The sequence below is a fragment of the Gadus chalcogrammus genome, chromosome 17 (genome assembly GCF_026213295.1).
Source record: "Gadus chalcogrammus isolate NIFS_2021 chromosome 17, NIFS_Gcha_1.0, whole genome shotgun sequence".
NCBI classification, from domain to species: Eukaryota; Metazoa; Chordata; class Actinopteri; order Gadiformes; family Gadidae; genus Gadus; species Gadus chalcogrammus.
In genome coordinates this window covers 4,382,614-4,396,341 of record NC_079428.1, presented here as the reverse complement: position 1 = coordinate 4,396,341, position 13,728 = coordinate 4,382,614, and the positions used below count along the sequence as shown (strand labels likewise).

Here is a 13,728-nt window from a genome sequence, read left to right as displayed (position 1 = left end):
CCTTTCGGGTAAACAAAGGCTATGGACTTCATAGGAATGCTAAGCCACGCCCACACAGGTGCAGCGAATGAGCATTATTTAGGGAAGCGAAATACTGCCTCAAAGTCCTCCGTTTACAAAATCAAGCCGGTATTTGTTGGCATTGGGGGTCCAATATAGCGCATTGTTCCAGTTGTGAAGGTAAATAAACTTTGTTTCGTTCTGAAATCAGAGCCTGTCCCCCTTTTGCCTTGCTGCCTTTTCTCTTCATCAGTTGACGTTGAAGCAAGTTGGAAGAGACGAGAGAAGTAGGCTAAAGCAAGGTCAGCGTTGTTTTTCACATCCACTTCCATGTTTTAAGTCTGTCCGAAGTCACACAATGTAACGAGACCATAACTTTGAACTTGAGTTCAATACTTTTAATAACTAGCGTCACGGTGCGGGTGCGTCAAACATTCCTGCAGTCGCGACTGAAAGCGAACCGGTGGGACAACATGCGTAAAAAGACGTATAATCTCTATTTTTGTGTTGGAAAGAATGGAACTTGTCAATGACGTGTGCAACTTGATTTACTGGCGACTATTTAGTCAAACCATGTGATGAGTGTCAAAGACACCCGGCATTGTATCACCAACATGCTCATCGTCTATTTTCATTGACCACCAGTATGTTACGGAGAGATCAATGCAGCGAATCGTCATCCTCTACGCCACAGCTACCGCCCAGGCCCAGCGAGAGGGTGCGTGAACCTGCTTTAGAACAGTAGGCTTTCGTCCCCAGACGGTGGTATTATTATTGCATTATAATTGGGTGTCGTTTACTGGCGCCAACCTGCAGTATCATAAAACATGGGCAGCCAGACACAGCATATGGGGAAGGGGGGAGGGAGAGTGGGGCCAGAAGGTATTGTTTGTCCATACTGCACAGTGCAAACAGTAAACGGTACAAACAGTAGGGGGTGGTGGGGGGGTATTCTCATGTTGGTGCTTATTTATTCTGACATCACCTGTCCTTGTCTTGTTCAACTTATTTAACTTAAATTGCTCGTTTATTTATTTGTTTGTTTATTTATTTATTTATTTTGTATGTACAATGCACCTTCAGTTAGCACTCCCAATTTCGTTGCATAGGTGGCTGTACAATGACAATAAAGTCTATCTTATCTTATCTTATTAAGTTGGAATTGTTCATTTTTTTTCTTTTTCAGAACAATGACGTCACGGACGATTTTGTTACGAACAATAGGGTACGTGTGTGTGTGTGTGTGTGTGTGTGTGTGTGTGTCAGAATGAAGGAATGAACCCGTGTTCATACGTCTTATGCAACGTCACACAAAGAACTTGATTGTCTATAACCTTTCATTTATTTATTAATTTATCAAATGTATTGATTTCTATAATCAGCTGAAACAATTATTTAACACTAGTGGGCCTTTTTGGGTGCAGTGAAAATGATCTTTCAAAATGTCCAAATAGTGTACCAAAAACATTAATACTTAGAAAATCGGATACTCAAGCTCTCCTCGTGCCGTCGGTCCACTACCATTTGAAACGCGCCGACCCCCGCAGGCGGGCTGCGGTGGCGACAGCCCTTGTTTCTGTTCGGAGGAAGAAGTGGTTGACCTCAAAAAAACACAACGGACTGCGCGTTCTTGTGTATCAGACGCATCGCCAGAGGAGAGCAGTGTGTCATGATCTACGATGTGAATCTATCTTCAAAAGTCGAATTCATGTAGGCCTACATCTGAATACATTCTCATGGCCACCGAACGGTTGAAATATTAAAATAACTAGGACTATAGCGTATGATAGACTACACATTTAGCCTAGCCCTCATATATGAATCCTATAGCCTACCTTTCACAGTTACACAAAAAGGGGATTATTATTCAGCCATTTTTAGATTTGATGTATATTCTTTCAATTCCATCTCAACAAAGTATTTAGAGGACACAGTTCAATCAATTGTCTGAATTGATTACTGGGAATGATAAATCATCGATGAAATTAGTGCATGCATTTCTGTGCGATTACTTTGATTTCAGAGGTCTGGAATGATGGGGGCGATTCAGAAGGTCAATCCATTCAAATCTACCCTTCAGGTAACTAACGGCCAGTTAAAAAAACAAAACACGTTGATCACATCCTACCCTTCTTTTCTCCCACGTAACCGCTATGCATTGTTGGCATAGTAGTAGAGTGTGCGTGTAGTTTACTCAAGGAAATTTCCGCTTCACTGCTAAAGATATGCCACCATTTAACCTTTAACCTGAGTGCTAATGTGTGATTGGGCCCCAGGCTTCTTCTACCGTCAAAGCCGCGGCCTCACAGGAGCCTCCCCAGGTGGACGCCACGGCGGGGGCCACACAGGTGGGTGCATGGGTGCCATGGGAGCAGGTGCACACTGCAGTAAACGGGTGTTTATTGCAGTGTTCCCAAAACATCCCCGGGGTTGAGTACGAGTGTCGCGGTACACGAGAAACCAGTTCCGCAAGCGTTTCACACTCAGTGTCACAGTTGAGCCTGTAGCTACCGCTCTTCCCCCAGGCTTCATGCTCTGTGCATAGCTGCGCAGGGCGTTTAGTTAACGTAACTGCAACTCAGCCATAAAGATGTTCTGTGGGGTATTCCACAAAGCCGGTTTTATCACATAACCGGGTAAGTCAACCCAGGGTTTGCGGTAACCCTAAAATGGTCGTTTTATCTATAATATTGGAGATGCTGAACACATCTCAGTCTTTTCTGTCCCGTCCACATCCGGACCAAGATTTTCATGGGCCTCCTATCATACAAAGAGCAATATTGGCTGAGTACTATGCCGAGAGGCGCTTACAATAGAAAGTATAAAATAGTCCTAACGGACTTACATCCACTGGAGAATGTTCGATCGTATCGGCGGCTTCATTACAAGCACTGATCCATCTTGATCTGTGAAGTTGATGAATTGTCACTTTTAGGTTTTCTACCCAGTTATCAAAAAAAAAGCATTTGGAACATTTGCGCTGTGGCACGCACACGGTGTGCATGTGTTACTTCGAAGACAAACAGAATCTAAAAAACAAGAAAGACAGAAAAACCTACATTCAACCAGTGGGGTGCCCTCACATGGACCCTGACTCTCTGAGGAGGTACCTCCAGGTACCCCCTCCATGCCAGGGCGCCCTGAATATTGCCAGCTCCAGTCTTGCCGACTGTCGGCCTCTTTACGATTGGCTTAAAAAAAAAGGGATTATTTAAATGCAGGAGTGACAAATATGGTATGACAATTTAAATGCTGGACTGACAAAATATACCAATACGATGGTGGGAAAAGCTTACCAGTTTGTATGTTTTTACACTTCATTTTTACTTGATCCGCTGACCGCTTGGGAGACATCGGAGTACATATTTTTTTTAGAAGAAAAGGGTTATGTGGTAGGAGCGTTAAGAATGCTTAACAGGGATATTAACAGATTCATGGCTCAAATATTAAGGATCAAGCTTTTGACGTGTAGCTAATGCATTTACGCGGTCAGCGATCCGCTGCCAGGCTTTGGTTCTCCGGGTTGCAGAGGCTTTAGCGTTCCCCTTTCTTGTGAGGCCTTCTCCTCGTCATAGCTCTCCAGGAGAACCTGGAGTTTCATTGAAATAAGCGGCCCGTTTCGCCATCGATCCGGGTTTCCATGATCCATACATCACGTCTTTATAGGTTTGGCGTGGACGAGCACAACCCTGTTGATTGAACTAATGCATAACCCGTACCGTGGAACCGACGGCTCTGGTTTTTTTTGACACAGGGTCAATCGACCTAGAGTTCAGCGTTAACTCTGTGTTTGTTAAACCTCCATTCGTGGAATACCCCACTGGTCACATTGTTTTCAAAGGGCATGGTAGTTGTTATTGCTATGTTGTGGTTCGTTCTCCTTTTGCACTTTAATGTGCATTCCGTTGCCTCGATATAATTATATGTTCCTTTGTTCTCAAGCCAAACAAAGGTCCTCTTGGTCGAAGGAAACCGAATTTATCGTTCTTTCCTTCCTCAGAGCTCTGGCAAACTGATGGGGGTCATCCAAAAGGTCAACCCCTTTAAGTCCACACCACAGGTGCGTCTACCTGAACAGGTGAACTACCAAACCAGCCCCCCTGCTCGTTCCATAAACGACGCTTGGCAAATTAAGTTTAGGTTTTCTGTGAATGATTTTCTTGCTCTCGATCGCAGGCCTCAGCCAAGGTCACGCGAGCGTCTTCGTCAGGGTCCCTGGACCAGGGAGGCTGTCCGGACTCTCCCCAGGTGTGTGTGTGTGTGTGTGTGTGTGTGTGTGTGTGTGTGTGTGTGTGTGTGTGTGTGTGTGTGTGTGTGTGTGTGTGTGTGTGTGTGTGTGTGTGTGTGTGTGTGTGTGTGTGTGTGTGTGTGTGTGTGTGTGTGTGTGTGTGGAATGCGTCCAGCCTAGAGAATGCAACCTGCACCACATGAGATGGGGAGGCAGCTGGCGTTTCGTCATTGGGTATTTCACTCCGTAGACTGGAGGGAAGTGACAACAAGAAGTGCTGTGTGTTTACCGAAAGTATTGTCCTGTTTGAAAAACCGTCCCGTTTGCCTTCTGGTCTGCCTGGTCTAAAAGTTTGTACGTTTTTTTTAATCGTACTACGAAAAGGCTTTTTAATCGCAGAGGTTTGATAGTGGGCGTGGCTTATGGGTCAGTAGGCGTGCCCCTCGTTGACATCATGAGACACACCTGTGTTCCCCCCTACGGTCCCACAATGGCCTTTGGTGAACAGGTCAACCAGCTGCTGTGCATTTGACTGAACTTCCCATTAATGACGGACATCTTGTCTTGTGTTGTCTTCAGAACCCTGGCCGGTTGCAGTCGGCCGTGCAGAAGATGAACCCATTCCGCTCTGCCTCTCAGGTAACCCCCCCCCAGACACTCTGTCCCCCCCCTACCCCCCCAATGGAAAGGTTCACCAAAGTCTTGTTTTGAACCCAGGCGTCTTCAGCGGTCCCCAAAGCGCCGTCCTCTGAGTCACTGGAGCCAGGAGGGAGCTCAGAACCGTCCCAGGTGTGTAACAGATGAGGAGGATGAGGATGAAGAGGGGTGCGTTTGCAGTTAGGCTCGGCAGTGCTGTGACGCACTGTACTTTAATGCACATGGCGAGCTCTGACTCTCCAAATCGAACTTAGCCATTCAAACCCAGGTTTCTTCTAATTGGATCTATTTCAGTGTAGCTCCTCTGTGGGGTTCATTCAATTAGAATTCATTTTTATTATTCTCATCCAGAATCCCGGAGTGTTTGTGGGGATGATGCAGAAGGTGAACCCTTTCAAATCCACGGTGAAGACCCAGGTACCGCCCGTCCCCACGCAAGACGTGTACCTCAATGCAGTTATCGCTCTGCTTTCGGCACGACATTTCAAAAGTGTAGTCGGGCTATCAGCTCTTAAAATGCGACTCTTTTAAATCTCAAAACGCACAACATCATCCACCTGTATGTTCAATGCACACGCGTCTAATTAAGCTCGCAGAGGGTTAATTTACGGGTCACCCTGCCCCGCAAATTAACCTCCTTGATCTAGGGGCAACCCTTGAAATGACCTCTTCAAATCAAACCGTGGCCTTACTAATAGTACAATCTTCTTCTCTGGTCTATTTATCCCCTCGCACTCAGTCCTCCAACGACAACCTCTCGTCCAGCACAGGAAGTCTAACTGACAACAACAACGCCACTAAAAAACAGGTACACATTTGAGGTCATTTTTAGATTTTAATTCAATCTGAATTCAAACGCGCGTCATCAAACGCGTACGTTTTTCCCTATCCCAGACGTCCGAAGTTTCAATCGACACCGTAGATCAGCAACCGCCGAAAGAGGTATGAGCGAGGACTTATCCTTTCAGCCATTATTTTTTTCCGTGCGAGGAATGCATTTACATAGACTTTGAATAAGATACATCAGATTTAAATGCCATCGCACTAGTTGGGCCTTGTGTCTCCTTTTTCAATCATTTTAGAACCCTGGGATGTTTCAAGGAATGATGCAGAAAGTCAACCCCTTCAAGGCCACGGCAGCAGAGGGAGAAGTAAAGACGCTCTCGTGTCTTTTTGAAGTTGAATATTCATTGAATTTGGATCCCAATTGTTTGCCTTGTTATCCTCTGTACACTATTTGGTCAAGGTGATGGATCTCTTCAGTTAACAACGGTGACGCCGATACAATAACAATTCTGATGTTGTCTGAGCGATACAAAGGTGTGGTTGGAACAGCACGGCGTTTCAACCAACGGTTTTTTTTTTCCTGTCAGACGGGAGAGGGCGTGTAAACAAACGCCCTCGGGCGAGGGCGTGGGGCCCACGTCGAGTCACCTGGCTCCTTGGCTCCTGGCGTTTTGAAACTATAATAATACATTTAATTTAGAGGCGCCTTTCAAGACACCCAAGGTCACTATGCATCCAATCTGCCTCTCCCCGTCTCTCTTCTCTGTCTCTCGCTCTCTCCCCTGGCAGCCTGCTGCCTTTGTGGGGCGCCAGGGACCGTCGCTCCGCAGCGACTCCTCCTCCAGCTCAGACTCCGGCAGCCTGGACGACGGCTCCATCGAGAGACACGTACGGCCGGTTAACGGGTCCGGGGGCCTTTTTAGCCCGTGGCTTTCTCAGGGGGGGGGGGGGGGGGGGGGGGGGCTCGTGTTCGAGGCATGTCAGCAATGAAGCAGGGGGGGCCTCTTGCCCCCGGGGGCGACTACACACAGTCCTAGGACAATGTCTCACCACGGCCCTTTGGCTCGGGGTCGTCACACACCCTCGGCACGTGCACCGCTGCGGTTTATCATGACGGCGTGTCGGGGTGTCCCTGAGCAAAGCACCTTACCCTAACTGCTCCTGACGAGCTGGCTGTCACCTTGCATGGTTCACCCTGCCGTCCGTGTTTTGAATGGGTGAATGAATGGGTGAATGTCAGGCCATATTTTAAAGCGCTTTGGTCAAAAGCGCCACAATAAATGCAGTCAATTTACAAAAATTTGACGCACACACACATTGCTTTCCTTATTTGTCGTCCCAAGCTCGTCTTATTTCAGCGTACGGTATTAATGATATCCCAGCATACGCGGGATCACATGAGCCGAAACTTCCCGGTGAAACTCTTCCTGCTCTTCCAGTCGGTCTGGTATGCGGAGGAGAGCGAGAGTGTCGCCGTCAGGAGTGCACCAAAGGAAGGGCCACCCAGGAAGACGTTGGTACGTTCTACCAGCCCAAACTGGTCTTTCGATATTCGCAGAATTCTCTGTGTGCGAAGTGTTGCGCAGGCATCCTGCAAAGAAATAACACCACGCACAAATAAAGCTATTTTCTGTTTGCGAAGAACCTGTTCCAAGTCCCATTTCTCCACTCTGTTAGGCTTCCACAATAAATAGATATCATGTTCTGCACTCCCATTCTTAACGGCCATTGTATTTTTTTGAATTACAGTATGAAGGATTAACCTTTTTGGTTTTTTTCCTCTCCAATTTCTAGACTTTCAGGATAAAAAGAATACTTCCGGCCGCCTTGTTCAGTTCAGGGACAAAGGTAGGTGTGTGTGTGTGTGTGTGTGTGTGTGTGTGTGTGTGTGTGTGTGTGTGTGTGTGTGTGTGTGTGTGTGTGTGTGTGTGTGTGTGTGTGTGTGTGTGTGTGTGTGTGTGTGTGTGTGTGTGTGTGTGTGGCCGTGGCCGTGGCCGTGTGTGTGGCCGTGGGAAAACATAACAACTTTCTTTTATACCTCTTAACAATGTGCACCTCTCCCCACACAGACCTCGTCCGCCGGATTAGATGACGGACCACTCTTGGCTCAGGTTTGAAATGAGTAGCATTCCACAACCGACCGAATGCTTAGACTGTCTGCAGGACATTCTGCAAACAATGTGGTTTGTGCATGTGTAGATAGTGCATGAATATTTGTGTAGATAACAATGTTTGTGAAGATAAGGTCTGTATGTGTGTGACAATACTATACCTGTGCCCAATCAAAGGTAAAATCACACATTTTGGAACACGAACGGGGAGAAATGTAAATGTAAAATGTAAATGTAACACACCACATTCTGAACTCTCCCTCGGGGCGATGCATGGATAATGTGGGCCTCCGTGTATTTGGTAGGGCTGCAATATGTGCGTGGTTGTGTTGTGAATGTCCGTAGGCGGAGGAGGTGACGGAGGTGGTGGAGGTGCAGACCCTGCAGTTGGCCGACGCCCCAGAGCCCGGCGACGACGAGTCCTTGGGTCCCCTCGACGTACGGTTTATTAAGTCGGACCAGTTTGAAAAAGTCCCATCTTTCGATGGATTTTTCTGTCGTCCATTTTTTTTGTAGCATCCCATCACGTTAGCTTACCCCACATCCTCCATATTGGCCGCCATTTTGTCTCTACGAAGCAAATGCCTTTGTGTTCACTTTACATCGTGTGCCCTGTTTGCAGGATGAGGAGGGCCTGATGTCTTGGTGGAGAACCGTCGAGGGTAGATGCCCTCATCTCCTCCTTGTTTTATCCCTCCAGCCCTCTGCTGCGCCGTCTTGTATTTTTGTTTATGCCTAAAGCTGAGATGACCATTTTTGACATTCATTGACCATGGCGGGTAAAATGGAGTTAGTGATTGAACCCATGTGCTCTGACAGGATGGGATGAGTGGAACCAGTCCACCGAGGACGCGCCGGCGGAGGAGTAAGTAGAAGTGGAGATAACTGACATTCTTCCCCTACCCTGCTAGTCTTGCAAGTCTAGTCTCAAAGTATGTACCCTGCTCTTTCGGTGAACTTTAACCCTATTCTTTACCTAGTTATATTGATAAATATAACCCCAAGCGGTGATTAACGGGGTCCGAGCAAAATTAAAAGTCAAGAACACACTAATGGAAGATGTATAAATATGACAAATAATTCTGAAGGAAAGATGTTTATGAAGGTGTTCCACTTAATGCCATACTGTGCCTCGGCTTTCAGGTGGGCTACGAAGCAATGGCCGAATGTCATGTTCAGCTTGTTCATAATGCTATAATCGGGATTCGAAATTCCCAACCTAAGGATCACCTGTACAAGGCATTATCCCATTGAGCCGCTGATAAACCTGAACGGTAGCCTCATTCAAATGGTCAAAATGTTAAGCATACAACATCCAGAAACCTCCAAGCACACATTTCTCAAGCGAATGAAGGGCTTTTTTAAAAGCATATACCTGAGAAATCTTTGAAATTCTGTGGAAATTAAACCTTTGTAGTCAAGAACGGAAGAAATATAAATATGACAGTTAATTATGAAGGAAAAATGGTTAACGAAGAAGTTCCCCTAATGCCATACTGTGTCTTGGCAGACCGATTCTTGGAAACTAATGAGCCGGAATGTTGATTGCCTGATGAATTTCAGATGCTGTTCAATGTTGTGTTTCTTAAATGAGTGGCAATGACAGAATTTCATGTGCAGCTTGTTCTTAATGCTCTAATCAGGATTCAAACTCTGAACCTAAGGATAACCAGTATACGGCATTATCCTGTTGAGCCACTGACATTCCTGAACTGCATGAAGCCTCATTCACATCGTGAAAATGTCGATGGATAAGCACACAACACCAAGAAAACTCCAAGCACACATTTCACAAGAGAATTAAGGGCTTTCTTAAAAGAGTACAGATCTGAAAATGTGCACTTTCAATGGTATCCACCTAATGATAGCCGTATAGTAGTTACCGTATACTATAACAAAATGGTCATATAGGCAAAATGGGTTGAGACTGTGGACGTTTGGCTTTTCTATGAAATTGTGGGAAAAGTAAACATTTTAGAGCAGAAGACCAGGGTTTTCTAAATGCGTCTGATTCTAGAGATTAATGTTCTGAAATAATTTTGAGTCCAGGTCAAACTGGTGAGGAGAAATAAGTCTAATTCATGTTTTTTTTTACAATAGCGCCACCTTTGGGTGCAGTACCACACATTTAGGTAGGGGGTAGAGGGGCTTTTTGGTAACCATACCTGAAAATTTCAAGAGTTTTCGACTCACGGTATAGGCTACAGCATGACTTTTACAGAATTTGAGGAAAAAATAAAACGTTACAGAAACAATAATGATCAAATGATGATAATGAAGTTGATCTTATCGTTTCATCACCCTTCTGGTATTTCTCTCCCGCTCTCTCCATCTTTCGATCTGTCTCTCGCTCTCACCATCCGCTCCTTGCTCTCCCTCTTTCTATCTGTCGCGTGTTCTCTGACTCTTTCTATCTCGGTCTCTTGCTGATGAAACGCATCCAGCGCTCTCTGAAACTAAACTTTCAAAGTTCTAAATTAAATAAAAGTAACAACACAAAAATTCCCAGTCCCATCCATCTAATGCACACACAGTTCCCCTCGCAATTGACATTGTCTCAAAAAGGAATACGAACACAAAATGATCAATAGTCAAATCAATGTAATACATTACGCTCATCACACACTTTCCTCCCTCTCCATTTTATATTTAAATCTTCTTATTGATTTTCAACATATGTATTCACAAATCCCTGCGGGTAATACCACAGTGACAAGATGGACATTTCTATGCACAAAAGAAAAACAAATAATGAAGGGGAAAAACAAAAATTCCCTCTCCATTTGAACATAAAAAAAACAGTAAATACCATCCAAAGCAATGCGCCACCGACTCCCCCTCACCCTCTCCCCCTTCTCTCCCCCTCCTAGGGAGATGGTGGAGGAGGCGGCCGACCGGGTGTTCATGGCGGCGCGGCTCTTCGTGCGGCTCTTCAACCGCCGCGGCGGCACGCTGCAGACGCACATCCTGGAGCTGCTGGCGCTCGCCGACGACGCCGACAGCTTCCACAAGCGCACGGTGAAGGCCAGCGTGGGCGGGGGCGTGGCCAGCGTGGCGGGCTCCATCACCACCATCACGGGCCTCATCCTGGCGCCGTTCACCATGGGCACGTCGCTGATCGTCACGGCGGTGGGCATCGGCGTGGCCACGGCGGGCGGCCTGGTGTCGGCGTCGGCCAACATCACGGACACGGTGCACTCCAAGACGGACCGCAAGAAGGTGGAGAAGATGATCCAGGACTACCAGGACAGCATGCGGGACATCAGCGACTGCCTGCAGTTCGTGCAGGTGAGGGGTGATGGGGGGAGGGGGGGGGGAGGGATAGGGGTGAAGGGTGGGTATGGGTGTTCAAGGTTGACGGGGGTGGATGGGTGATGAGGATGGTGCTGTGGGTGGATGAAGGGTGGGTGTGTGAGGTTAATGTGGGTGGATGAGGCTGTGTGAGGGTAATGGGGGTGTGGGAGGTTGATGGATATATGGGGGATGTATGTGGGCTGGATGGGGGGTATTGTGGACGGATGTGGTGTGGGGGGATCGGGGTTGCTGTGGGATTTCCAGGGTGGGAACCAGGACTTGTCCCTCCCCATCCGCTTGGTGTTGTTGTGGGAAAAGATCTGCTTGTGGAAAAGCTGCGTCTTACTTTCGGGTGCAGCTAAAGATACCACTTATAGTATCTTAAGTAATTTACATGAAAGAGATCCATCGTAAATTAATGTCTATGAAGTATTTTGAATATTTCGTAGACGATGAAAGGGTTTGAATGAAAAGCAAATTAGCTAAATCAGTTTCTCCTTCCCAAACACCTGGACACTGAATTCATGAAGTACCAAAGCACTGCTAGATATTGCGTGATTTTTCGAACACATTTATTCCTACATAGTGAAGGCTTTTGGCAATGAACCTCCAATCCTGTCACCATAAAACTGTTATCGAGGTTTAACAGTATGGAAGATCCTGTTATCCAGTATTTAAATTGAAAATTAAACTATATAAGTCCATATTATTTCCTTTTCGAAAAAATATAAGATTATGGTATTTGCAAGATGCCTGCACTTACAATCAATATCCTTTTGGATTTGCATTTAGGGACTTGCATCCCAATGTAAAACAGATTTTTTTGGTAAAAATGTAGTAACATTTTTTAAAACTATAGCTACGGCCTCTTGCACACTTCAGACAAATATGACGGACTGCATTAATACGTTTCTGCACGCGTGTATAGTGCAGTGTTAAATCCATATCCGACTTGGTCTAGAAAAGATCGGACTTGGTACGCAAAGACCTTTCCTGTTATGGAGTCATTTTACCCACGTTGTTCTCAAGCTTAGTCATGGTTTATACTTTTTATTTTGTAATCGATTCTTATTACTTTCCCGTACTTTCTGATTCAGAGGGTACAGCTTATCTTCAAGAGAGCTTACACATATATGAATTGAATCCAAGGGGTGTCATTTTCATAAAGAACATATTATCTCTAAGAGAAGCATTGCATCTTCATGAAGGTATAGGGGTGTGACATTCATAAAGAACATGTTATCTCTAAAAGAAGCAATGCATCTTCATGAAGGTATAGGGGTGTGATATTCATAAAGAACATGTTATCTCTAAAAGAAGCAATGCATCTTCATGAAGGTATAGGGGTGTGATATTCATAAAGAACATGTTATCTCTAAAAGAAGCAATGCATCTTCACAAAGGTATAGGGGAATTGTTCTCATAAAGAACATATTCTTGATTACACCCCCCCCCCCCCCCCCCCTCCCCGCGCTCCAGGACGGCATGGAGGCCCTGGAGGCGTGGGACTTTGAGACGTACGCCGAGGTGATCACCCGGAGCCACCTGAACCAGAACGTAAAGCACGTGGTGAAGGAGGGCGGGCGGGCGGGCAAGGCGCTGCTCATCAACACGGAGAGCCTGGTGAGCACCATCCAGGTGCTCAGCGTGTCCGGCGTGGCGGCCAAGGCGGCGCAGGTGATGAGCGTGACCACGGGCGTCATGTCGGGCCTCTTCCTGGCGCTGGACGTCTTCTTCCTAGCCAAGGACTCGATGGAGCTCAAGAAGGGCGCCAAGACGGAGTTTGCTGTCAAGATCCGCGAGGTGTGCCAGGAGCTGCAGGGGGGCCTGCTGGAGCTGAACCGCATCAAGGAGCAGCTGCAGAAGACCATGGACGGCATCGAGGTGGAGGCGGAGGGGGAGGGCGGCGATGATGAGGGGCAGGAGGAGGAGCTGAGGTCCAGCGTGAAGAAGCTGATCGAGCTCGAGGAGTAGGAGAGGTGACGTTTGGGTTGTGGGGGAGGGTAGGCGGTTGGCTTGGTTGAAGGAGGCCGAAGGTACAGGACGGCGCAAGAATGTCCAAAACTGACGATTCGCTGGAATTCCGGCTATGCGTTCCGGCTCGAACCACTGTTCCATGACGCTGAAGGAGACTTTATCAATGGAAGGGTTTTACTAGTTATATTGCATTATTCCTCGGTTCTAAATCGGACTGTTACAGGGTATTGATCGTTAGCTGCCTACTGTACACTGTGACGATTGTCATTTGGAACAGATGTTGTAGCATATATTTTTAGCAATATATTTTAACTGTATTTTAGCTGCTATCATAGAAGTATGTTTCATTTGACATTTTATGCACATTTTTTCTGAATTGCAATTAAATAAATGTGTTGAAGTTATTGAATTGCCTTTTGTGTCTTGTTCAACCACTTGAACGGATGGTACTTTTCATGCCCTAATGTACAGGAGTAGGGAGAAAAGCATTACAAACAGACCCTATGTAAGTTCTACCTTGTTATCAGGCCAACTGCATTTTAATCTGCAAGTTTTTTCTGCAGCATGACCACTGGCTATGGCTATCATAACCCATGTCATTGTGGCGTCAATCATCCGTAAAACCTAGAAGCGTGACCATCTGAGGCGGGTTGAATCCGGTCGGGCCGGTTTGTT

At 46.4% G+C, this 13,728-nt stretch overlaps 1 protein-coding gene across 11 annotated transcripts; it reads left to right on the top strand.

Annotated features, from left to right (window-relative positions):
* Positions 1-31: 31 nt before the first annotated feature.
* Positions 32-13,464, top strand: LOC130370074 (uncharacterized). 11 transcript variants are annotated; one of them, XM_056575734.1, is made up of 24 exons: positions 38-180; positions 254-302; positions 646-718; positions 1,187-1,225; positions 1,642-1,710; positions 2,024-2,080; positions 2,277-2,348; positions 4,001-4,078; positions 4,177-4,248; positions 4,808-4,867; positions 4,946-5,017; positions 5,237-5,302; positions 5,625-5,693; positions 5,780-5,827; positions 5,968-6,036; positions 6,461-6,559; positions 7,111-7,188; positions 7,466-7,519; positions 7,741-7,782; positions 8,128-8,220; positions 8,405-8,444; positions 8,602-8,647; positions 10,653-11,070; positions 12,556-13,464. In XM_056575734.1, exons 3-24 carry the CDS (start codon positions 647-649, stop codon positions 13,048-13,050), a joined length of 2,208 nt encoding a protein of 735 aa, XP_056431709.1. In that variant the 5' UTR covers positions 38-180; positions 254-302; position 646; the 3' UTR covers positions 13,051-13,464. The 11 variants fall into 11 exon arrangements, with proteins under 11 accessions (XP_056431711.1, XP_056431715.1, XP_056431710.1 ...); XM_056575736.1 differs by having other exon boundaries at positions 32-302; positions 5,237-5,290; positions 12,556-13,445; XM_056575735.1 differs by lacking the exon at positions 254-302 and having other exon boundaries at positions 37-180.
* Positions 13,465-13,728: the final 264 nt, after the last annotated feature.